The sequence below is a fragment of the Pangasianodon hypophthalmus genome, chromosome 8 (assembly GCF_027358585.1).
Source record: "Pangasianodon hypophthalmus isolate fPanHyp1 chromosome 8, fPanHyp1.pri, whole genome shotgun sequence".
NCBI classification, from domain to species: domain Eukaryota; kingdom Metazoa; phylum Chordata; class Actinopteri; order Siluriformes; family Pangasiidae; genus Pangasianodon; species Pangasianodon hypophthalmus.
In genome coordinates, this window is record NC_069717.1 from 2,782,777 (window position 1) to 2,794,221 (window position 11,445).

Here is an 11,445-nt window from a genome sequence, read left to right on the forward strand (position 1 = left end):
ATTTTATTTCAACTTTGAACGACAAAATGTCCAGCAAAAAAAAAAACTCATAGTCCAAAATTGAATCAAATTCAATTTCAAAATTCAAAATCAAAGTGCCTTTGTTGTTAAGGTAGTTTTTTTTTTTTTTTTTTGCTATAGGGGTCTAACACATTGATACTGAGAATCTGTATCTGTTTACATATATATATTATCTGTATTCAGATTTAAATGAGTTTTGGCATGACCTAAACTTTTTTTTTTGTTTGTTTTTTAAACCACTATACCCCTAGAAATGCTGGAAAACACAACAAGAAACAAAACATACAAAACAAAACAGATATAGCAGTATCAGCATGGTGTGTTAATTCCAGCTCTGACAGTTCCTCAACCTCAGCTACATCACTTCAGTTCATAATTGGTCTCAACCAGAGATGTGCACCGGATTGTTTTGTTTCTTTCCCCTGACCGCTCACTCATGCCTGCGTAAAAGTAAAAACATCTCGATCACCTGACATTTCTGTTGAATCCCTCATGATCCCAGTCCCGATACACACCTTTAGTCTCAAACAGACACCCTGTGAACCAATCAGGCAAAAACAAAACTGTATTTGTATCTTTCAAACACATTATCTTTTCATTTGGAATAATGTGTTCATATTCTGTTGCGTAGTGGATTTTACTCAGTTTTATAGTGCAAGAGGTTTTTATATCTTCACCACTACATGGTTGAGGCATTATGTTTTCCGATATTCTTGTTTGCGAGGTATCTGAAGAACGAGTGGTTGAATGTTTGCAGGATTTGTATGGAATTATCATCATAACCAGCAGATGAACTAATTAGATTTTGGAACTGATCCAGTCAGGGTCAAGGTCACAGAAAGGTCGTATGTCTGGAATAGTTTTTCTTTAACAGCTTCCTTCCTCTGTCTTGAGTATATTTTAAGGGAATTTCAGATATACGCAGTAGTGACAAGAGGGACTAGACTTGTTGGTGGTGCAAAAATTTATGTAGTATTTCCTATTATAGGATTACAATAAACCAAATATAAGATTAAAAATTGTACTAATTTCACCCTTGAAAAAGTCTTGTTCCATTGTTTGCTAATTTGAAGCATTTATTTCTAGAAAGAAATCGAATGAGAAAATTTAAAGCTTGAATTGAGTAAAAATGGCTAGAAATAGACTTAATAATCTTGTGAATAATCTTGTGATTGTATAATAGGAAATACTAGATAAACTTGACTATATTCAAGATATTTTCACTTGCTAAGACTTTTTTTTTTTCTTTTTTTGCAGCGTGGAGGCCATTGGTGTCAAGTTCTACTTGTTTTACTACTTGCTTTTTGAAATCACCTTACACACCATATTGATCAAGTTCAACAAGATGCATACATTTTTCCCTGTTAATCTTGAGACACATGCACTGCTCATGGCACTCGACCCATAATATGACTAAACTTTTATATTAAATGTTAATGTATGTTACTGTTTACAATAAGCTTAATTTTGCTCAGGATAGATTATAATAAGAATATGCCATTATGCAAATATGCAAAATCTTCTAATATTTTGAACATGTATTATATTTTAAACAGAAATCTCGAATAACTGCATGTATGACGTGGAAATAGGCTAGTTGCTGCATAACTTTTTTTTTTTTTTTGGAGTGACTGCGTGTTTAAGTATGGTTTTATTTCTTCTAGCACACATACGAGAATTTTCTTTCATGCTGCGGACAATTCTCTAAAATGTTATAATATGTAATGTTTTGGAGATGATTGTTTTTTGTTTTCTTAATGTTTTTCTTGTGTGCTTGTGGCTTGGTTCATAATAAGATAAGATTTTTTCAGGTACAGTACAGAATGCAAAAGCGTGGTTTTTTTTGTAAATAGGTTGAAAACAAACGCATAAAAATCCAATAAGTTAAAAATGAAATGTCCAGATGTGCAACTGTATAAAACAAAATTATGCCAAAACTTGTTTGTCCTCTGGGTGTACAAACTTTTGTCCTTTTACATTAAAAAGGTACCGGTAATTCAACATGCAGAGGAGGGCAATTAAACTGTCCACTACTGTAACATTTCTCGCTCATCTTCTCGTTGCTGTGAGGATTAAAATATGATTTAAATCATGAATTTATAAATTTATAAAAGCCAAATTTAACAACTGAAAGCAATCAAAGCACTGTGTTAAATAAAACCACTAGGATGCATTGATTCATTACCGTGATTCTATACCTGTGTGCTTGTGTGTGTGTGTGTGTGTGTCTGTGCGTGCGTGTGTGCGATATGTCTGAGTATTTGTGCACACATCCATTTGTGAGTGTGTGTGTATTTGTGCACACATCCATTTGTGTGTGTGTGTGTGTGTGTGTGTGTGTGTGTGTATTTATGCACACATCCATTTGTGAGTGTGTGTGTGTGTGTGTCAGTGTAGGAATGGTTCCTGTCTCACTAATGAGCAGCACTGGGATTTGCTGTTTGTATTCATTCTCTCTCAGGTGAAAGAGCTTGAGCGCTGCCTTTTTTCCCTCTCGCTCTCTTGAATCAATACTGAAGCAGCACACATTCCTTTCTAGGAGTAATTATTCTACACAGACTCTCACACCTGGGTGTTGAGGAACTGAATAAATACTGACCTCTGACCTCTAATAAAGTTGGAAGTTGTTTGCGCTCTGAGATATTTTACAACAACAAGGTGCTGGTAGCCGATCAGTTAACCTTCAGCGCTTTTCCACCACAAAATCTCTGGTTCTTAGCTTGCAAAATAAACCAAACTGCTGCTCTTGTGGAACTGAGACCTGGGGCTTGGGGCAGCGTAATCAGACCTGCCAACCCTGAAGAGTAATAATGAGTAATTCTGGGAAAGGGAATGCAGAAGGAAAGTAAAAACGCAGTAACTAGTTTAAAAAAAAACAACATACAATACATTTCTTAATGTAGTCCTTTCACAATCTGTTGTCTAACTGTGAAATGCTTCCACATGGCTGACATTTTTGGGTTTTTTTTCTTTTTCAGTCAAAATTTTCAGCCTTTTTTTCCCCCTCTTTCATTGGCTGAAATTTCAGTGTGTCCCTAATAACTGATGTTGACTATATACTTGTCTAAAGTTAGCTAAGTGAAACATACATTGATAAATTTTATTTCGCATTAATGAACTTAATGTGAAATAAAAATTAAACGTTCTCCATTTTCCTTTACAGAAATCGGGGTGCTACATCAGTACGTCTTTCTGGTGGGAAAATCGAGTCGAGAAGTGAGCACCGGCCAAAACTTTACTTATTGTGAGATGGGTGGAAGGGGGCGGGGCTTCCAGGGGTGTCTGTCAATCATTCCAGATTCATATATCGATTGCTTCATCTACTGCTTTTGGGGCGAAGGTTGAACACGTGAAAGTTGGCAGGTCTGTGTAGTTTTGTCACTATAACAGCCACGCACGCTAAAATAAAACTGACAAATTGCAGGGATTCTAAAGAAAAATAAAACAATTGAAACCATGACTTAGTGGTCTAAGAAGGAAACAACCATTTAACTAAGTGTATGTCAGTGCTGTATGAAACGTATGTCCTCAAAGCCATATATAAAACTTTCATAGTACAATCTTTTATGGTGATTGCTTTTACTTCGGAAACTCGCACAGCCAAGTACGTAACTGCTCAGCTCTCAAACCGGTGGAAATGTGGACTGTCTTAAAAAGGTTTTGCTGGTTTTCCTGAACAGCACCGAAACAGTGTCGAAAAGGAGTATAGTGCTTTCCTCTCAGTTACAATATCATAATTTTACTGGATGAAAGACTTATGTGTAAAGTTTGGCCTAGAGCGCAAGATTTTTAAATGTCTCCATCTAACCCCATCCTGTATGCTTTCCATCACTGCTTCTCTTCAACTTATTATCATTTTAAACCAAGAAGGGTATTGAAAAATTTGTTCTAATACAAATCGTTAAATTCTGTCATGAAGTTGTACCACCAGTGAGACCCAAACCTCAAAACTCAACTCATCAATCCTTTTTCTTAACAACTCCCACATTAGGTATCACATTCCCATTCTGTCTCTGGTACTCCAGCTGTGAGCTGGTTTTAAGGCGGCTCGCCGGTCCGTATGTTGCGTTTCAGTGCCCCATTGGCCCCCTCCGTCCAGTCAAAGGCAGTAGTGTGGAATTAAGGCAAGTGGTCCTGTCTGTGGTTCTAGAAAGTTTGGCCCCAGAAAGCTGGAAAGGTTGCCACACTAATATGGATACATTTGAAAGCTTTGCTTTGGGGATCGGAAAGTTTTGCATCTACTTTTACATTTTTTATTTTTTTAAAAAAGCTTTTCTTCTAACTGTTTTTTTTTAAACTCAATTTTCTCCCATTTTGGGCATTTGCCCATTCCTACCCACTAGCTAGCTCTTGACTATCATACAACAGCTACCAACCAGGGAGGCTGAAGGCTAGCTTTGGCTTCTTCCAAGACATGTTAAGCCACCACATCTTTTCTAACTGCTGCTCATGCTACATCACAGGCAGTTGAACACATGGAGGAAAGCGCTATCTACCCTCTTCTGCATATATGAGCTCACAGACACCCCCATTTGGCTAATGTTACTCCGATTCAGAGCCGAGAGAGAGTATTCCATCCCTAGCACTCAGACAGCATGGTCAGTTCTGCTCCTGGCCACAAATGGCTGTGGCACTGATGAGATTCAGACGTAAGATCTCCTGATGAGAGGGCGAATGCTGTTCTATTGGGCCACTTGAGTACATCTGAAAAATGCCTGCACATTCTACCTGAGCCAGGAGGATTAGCACAAACTCCCATCCGCCTCTTTCAGCAGGACCTACCACACCCTGGTTCTGTCATCCATCATATTCTCAATAGTAACACACTACTCCCATCGCTGTCCTGTATGCAAGACCTGCATTGTGTCAATCAACATAATGTATGTTTATGGTGTAAAATATCAGTAGAGTGGAAAACACACTATATGGCCAAATGTATGTACACCCGTGACCATCCATTTATCCACCATCCACCCATAAAATGGTTCTTTTCCAAACTGTTGCCACAAAGGTGGAAGAACACAATTGTATAGAATGTCTTTGTATGCTGTCGCATTACAATTTCCCTTCACTGGAACTAAGGGGCCCAAACCTGTTCCAGCATGACAATGCCCCTATGCATGAAGCGAGCTCCATGAAGACATGGTGTATGAAGGTTGGAGTGGAAGAACTGAGTGGAAGAGTGTCCTGCACAGAAACCTGACCTCAACCCCACTGAACACCTTTGGGATGAGCTGGAACACCGACTGAACCCCAGACCTCCTCACCAACATCAGTGCCTGATCTCACTAATGCTCTTGTAGCTGAATGAACACAAATCCCCACAGCCACGCTCCAACATCTAGTGGAAAGACTTCCCAGAAGAGTGGAGCTTATTATAACAGCAAACACAGGGGAATAAATCTGGAATGGGATGGTCAGGTGTCTACATACTTTTGGTCATATAGTGTATGTCAGATCCAATCTATTGCCAATCCAGAGGTTGAGACCAGTATCGGCGCTGATACACGTATTTAGTAAAAGATTGGTAAATCACTAACGGTTGGTAACATCACTGTGATCAGCAGTTAATAGAAATTCCTTCTTCCTGACATCACTTTGCTCAATTGTGAAATTGTGATCAAATCAGACAGCACAATATTGACATTCAAATGTGAAAATGGAATGATGGAAGGCCAAAACAGCAACAGAAACAACTTATACATTTTCAAATTGATCCATATTAGCGTGGGCAAGGCCTTACAAATCGAGCTGGGGCGCACATTACATCACCAACAGCTGTCACATTCCTCTTGCCCTGCTGTAGATATATTTCCTGAAAAGGGTTGAGTCAAAAATCAACCCAGTGGAAAGGAATAGCCTCTATCCACACTTACTTTTTCCTGAACCAGCTACTTTGAGGGGATCACAACCAATGGCGTTCCCCTTCTGGGCCGCCACATGAGCACCTGGGCATCATTCGCATTGGGTTTGCCCATGGCGTTCTGGGGAATGGGTTCCATTTGGGTCAGGATTTTGGGCTGGTCCTGGTGAAGAGGCCCAACCAGCCTGGCCCTGGTGCCCAGAGGCATCATGGGATCAACGGCGATGTCCACTTTCATTCTCCACTTGATGGTTTGCAGCAGGATCTTCTCGCATGTGCCGACATTGAGTGCCACCAGCCACGTGGTGAAGCTCTGGTCACGAGTGATGTGCGTGAGAAGCGGCGTGTTGTTCTCGCTCACTGGCACTGCCCACGTCACACTAGGGTAGAAGTTGTCGTTCATGCTGACGATGAGGCGTGAAGGTTTGGATGTCGGGCCTGAGATGGTTACTGTCTCTGTGGTGTTGCCGTACCATGGGTAGCTCACACCATCCGAGTCACTGATCGCACTCACCATGCCATCCCTCAGCTCCGGGAGCTCCCAACTCGACCTAAAGGGAAGCAGAGGTCAAAGGTGAAAAGGGAAACTGGGATGCTAGCCAGTGCACCCATTAATTTGCATTTTCTTAACTTTATTATTTGGTAGCTGTTGTATTTCACCCAAAATCCCAAGTTGGGCTTGGGATCAAAATTGTGGAAGCAGGCTTGGGTCAAAAGGGCCCAAGAGTGGAACAACAGCTATATAATCTACTCATTATTAGTGTAGAAAGCTAACCGCTGAGATACCACTGCAATTCTGTAATTTATGAAGAATCATCTTTAAGAATCATCTTTAAGACTTTAAGAATCATCGGCTACAGGGATGGCGTGGTAACACAAAAAGCTTGCTAGTTAATATATCCTTAATATAAGGTATTAATTATAGCTAGATAGATAGCTTTACAACGAGGGTCACTGGAGTAGCTAAACATTATTATATTAATAGTTAGCTAGATATCTAAAACAAGTCTATAAAATAGATTTGCTTTATCCTGAGGTCATAGATAATGTTCCACTAGCAACGTGTATATGGAAGCATTCAGGGAAATGAGAAAACTTCACGTTGTCCAACTTGACACTGGTCATGCATCACCTACTTGTTTACTACATTGTAGTTTTTAATCTAACATTAGCTAGCATTAGTATATAGCTGTGTTTATGTTAAATATTAGCCTGATATCTTCCTAATATTTCGTAGAACTGCAGCGGTTTGTGAAATTTATCAGCTGTAATTCATTATAAGATGAAATATAAGCTAATATTTCTATTTGAGACTATTTCCTTGTAGACACGTGTAGGCAGTTGCTTCACTTTTCGGCTGTTAGAAAGCACCCAAAATTCCCAATCGGAGGTCAACTTGAAAGTTTTTCCCCATTCGAGAGGTGGAAATTATGTTTTTTCTTACCCATATTACATTAATTCAGCATTAAACTTATGTCTTCTGATATCATGTGACTGTCTTACATGTGCCAGATTTATAAAAACTGAAAAAATACTAAAATCCTTTTTTATAACTGAAAAAAATTGAAGAACTGTTTGCTAAATCTAGCATTTGCTTATTATTAAACAAGCCAGCTAGCATTAGAACATGAACCCAATGAACTCCACTGGAGCATGTTAGCTAAACATAAAAAGCTAGTTAACTAACAGCTCAAAAATTTTAGGTATTAAATATTGCTAGGTAGCTACTTGTGTTGTACGGAGAGGTTGACATTTTGATAGCTAAATAACTAAATAGCTAGCTTACTTGGTAGTTAACTTAGTAGTAACATAATATTACATAAGATTTGATTACAACGAGGAGATGTGAGTGAAGTAGGTGAACATTACTCAGCGAAACACCATCACTTCCATGGCTTCCTGAAGGGTCCTTTTGCTACCATAGCCTGTTGGTCTACTATAGGAGGCTACGCAGTTGATACCATTTGATTGAGCCCGTTAATTTTTTTTTTGTGTGTTGCAGCAGTTTATATCATTTAAAAATACTATTCAGTATTTTCAGGTTCAACAATGCTAGCTAATTTAATTTAATTTCTAATTTCTTTCCCAGTTTTTGCATCCACTCCTGATGTTACCACTGACATGACATTACAAGCGTAAAGAGTTATCTCCTGAGATCAGTTTTTATTTTTTTTAAAGACATAAAGCAATTTATCTCTTGCTTTGTAAATCACATTTATGGCATAAGCTGTCAAAATCTTCATCATGATGGCAGATTAGAGATGTTGCTACCGCTTTAATGCAGTCACTGATGTGTAAAGTCCCCATGAGTAATTCATAGCAGTGGAGTAATTAGTTAGTAATGAGTGTATGTGTTATCATAGGCCAGCTGTGTGTGTGTGTGTGTGTGTATGTGTGTGTTAAAAGATTCAGTATCAGAGCACGTTTTTTAAGCAGGAAGTGTCACTTGGCGCAAAGTTCTGGCATCTCGTCATCAAATCTGCTCCATCTGTCACCCACACAACCTCCACAGGACTTCACTCCCACACACACACACACAAACACCTCCACGCAGAAACACACACGTCCCCGACACACACACCTCCACATGAACAGACCCTGCGTGGAGGAACCCAATCAGGCAGTCAGGGGTGTAGGAGGGTGTGAGAAGATTTCTCTAGCTCGTGTTCTCTCTGTCACTGCTTCTCTCTGTCTGACCCGTCTGTGTACGAGTGAAAGAATTTCGTCATTCTCATTATTTATCCATGCTGAAGTGCTCAGAAAAGGTGTGAACGCTTTGATACGGGTTTCTGAATGAAAAAGCTGCTGCTGAGCTTTTTATGTAGCTGTTAACTAGCTCGCTAGCTTCTTGTCTTTAGCTAACATGCGCCAGTGACTAACAGCTGATTATTATAAGGCTAGCTCACTTATTTAATAGCAAATAGCTATTAAGCTAGTCAGTTAGCGTTCTGTTGATTAAATAAGGATTAAAACATGACAGAGCGTGGTGTTATAGGAAAATAATCCACAACAGGCTGCAGTATTTCAATCAACTTCCCCCAGAGTTGATTATTTTCCATTAGCAGTACATCACAAAGGCTTTTATTCCTCTTGTACCAGAGCAAATTGCCAATGATTATCCATTATTAATGTAATGGATTATTATTGTTATCCATTTATAGTTTTTAATGTCATGGAACATTTGTGTTACAAGTTAGTTCCTGTTCTCACTTACGTTATAGCAGCTATAAACAGTCGTTCTCTCATCAGCCTCTCTTTTTTTCTCTCTCTAGATGTTAATAAGCCAAAAAAAAAACATAGACTCTCCTGAGGATGCTGGAAAACTTAGTTACAGCTTTACCTCTGACACTGAAGACTCCTTACATAAATGTAAATAAACGTCACCTCAAAGAAAACCTCACCGTATCAATGATTACACACGTTTTAGTCCGAGTATGTGGAGCTTCTGTTAACGTATTAGAACCAGCACATTAATACGAGCGCACTAGTATAAAAAAAAATTCGAGAATTCACCAGCGCTGTGGCACAAAAGTATATCTCATTCTGGCAGAGAAGCAACGTGATGTCTGTTCACATCTGTTCAGAGTCTGGCGCTAGTCAAAAGTCAAAAGTAACGTAGCGTCACTTCGAAAACATAATCATTTCTTATTTATAGCCATAAAATAATCATTAATGGTTAAAAGTTATTAAAACTGTTATTGCCATTTGGTCATGGTAGTCGTTTGTCTGGACCTTTATAAGTGAGGAAATTTATCTGGCTAGATCTTTAGAAATGACTGAAACTGGATGGGAGTGAAATTTTGACTTGCTTTCATCAATCTCAAGATAATCAGGAGCTCTGTAGTGTTTCATCACCTGGCGTAACGTCAGCAGGTCACATGGTTATGCTCATGAACTTACATGCCAATGTCTCCATAGGTGTTGTAGAATTCCATCTGAGTGCAAGCCTGGATCCATCCAACCACCCAGGTCTCATGGCGAGGGATGGGCGGCATGACCACGCGGGCCGAGGCCTTGAAGTACGGCGTCCTGTAGCGCAGCACTATAGGCGAGTTCTCCTCGATCACCGTCGGGCACTGGTCAATAGTGGCCGACATGTCGCACACGGTGATGTTCTCGCGTTTGACACGCGACTTGCAGCTGAAGCTCTGGACGCAGCCCATGGTAGAGAGGCGCGCTTTGAGCTCGACCAAAGAATTCGCATCAGTGTGGGTTAGTTACAGTTGGAATGATCACAGACACGAGGTTTCTCCTAGGACACGACAGTTCATAGTGGAAGATAATCACAAAGCAGCGTGCACAGTGGTGTGTAGAAGACCACTTCCATTACCTTACGTCTCAGAGCATTCCAACCCCTTGTAGCACTCAACTCAACTTCACACTGGTTCTAATTCGCCAAGCTCAGTTGGGTGGAAACCTGCAGAAAATGCTAAACAAACTCCACAGATGATCGATGACAGTAGTGGTGTGTTTGGATCTTCTCCAGAACCTCCTGGTTCCTCCTGCTCTCCGTTCCTGTATGTTTGGTGCCACAATGCTGGACTTTTGATCAGAATCTTGATATATATATATTTTTTAAAGATATTTTTCAAATGCTAATAATCCAAGATGACAAGGTGTGTGTATGTTGCAGGTAATGAAATGATTCTCAGCATTCACACAATCCAACCAATGCAAATCATTTTCATCCAGATGTATCTATATCTTCAAAGCCTCCTTACATCATATTTTTGAAAGATGGCAATGCACATGACTGATCTCTGAACGTGTTTTCTGGTCCACAGGAAAGGTGTCCCCCTTTTATTTTCAGCCCTCTTCCTTCTTTCTAGTCCGCGTTTTCATGTCACTAACCGGAGACCGCGGCACAAGGCGCTGCTTTGACGGTTTCGGGCTTCAAACCTGCAGTCGTGGCCGGTTTCATCTCCTCTGATGGCGGTGAAGCAGGAGACCGCAGCGGATTCACGGTGATGCTGTCGAGCCCCGTGTAACGATCCGGTTGCACGGTGGATTGGGGCGTGAAGAAAATAAAGCGTCCGTTATCATCATCATCATCATCATCATCATCATCATCATAGCATCATCATGCACCTACATAGAGCTTACGAGCAACTTATACGCCTTGCATGTGGGGAAAATAGGTGTGGAAACGTCTAAAACAGAGCGTGATTCCTCTTCTTTCCTCTTATTAGCGCATATTTCCGTATCCGCCGGTGCTCGCGCGCTGTTCGGTCGTCCGTGGTGCTGAATGCGCGAGAAGGAGGAGGAGGAGGAGGAGGAGAGGAGGAGGAGGGCCGTGCGTGTGTGTGTGTGTGTGTGTGTGTGCTCCTCATCCTGTAGGCTGCAGTCAGGTTGCAGCTTGATATGTGTGACGTCCTCCAGATTGCCGGAAATCCATCATCAGCTGTGTAAATTACTTCCAAAACTAATTTATTTTCAAATCTCAAGATGTTTAAAACATAATATTTCATCAAATTCCTCTGTGCACCCTAGACCACTTTATATTCCTCGCTTAATTGCTGCCATAGCAACCACCAGCAATGCTTACAGCCATGCCAACGATT

General features: G+C 40.3%; 1 protein-coding gene across 1 annotated transcript; it reads right to left on the reverse strand.

The window, feature by feature from the left end:
• Positions 1–1,278: 1,278 nt before the first annotated feature.
• On the reverse strand, positions 1,279–11,172 carry fam78bb (family with sequence similarity 78 member Bb). Its single transcript, XM_026928316.3, has 2 exons — positions 9,785–11,172; positions 1,279–6,435 (listed from the first exon to the last, which is right to left on the reverse strand). Exons 1-2 carry the CDS (start codon positions 10,045–10,047, stop codon positions 5,913–5,915), a joined length of 786 nt encoding a protein of 261 aa, XP_026784117.1. The 5' UTR covers positions 10,048–11,172; the 3' UTR covers positions 1,279–5,912.
• Between the last annotated feature and the right edge of the window lie 273 nt (positions 11,173–11,445).

Coding starts and splice junctions, on each gene's coding strand:
- fam78bb (XM_026928316.3), bottom strand. CDS start 10,047: ATGGGCTGCGTCCAGAGCTTCAGCTGCAAGTCGCGTGTCAAACGCGAG. Junction 6,436..9,784: donor ACCTATGGAGACATTGGCAT/GTAAGTTCATGA, acceptor GCTTCCCTTTAG/GTCGAGTTGGGAGCTCCCGG.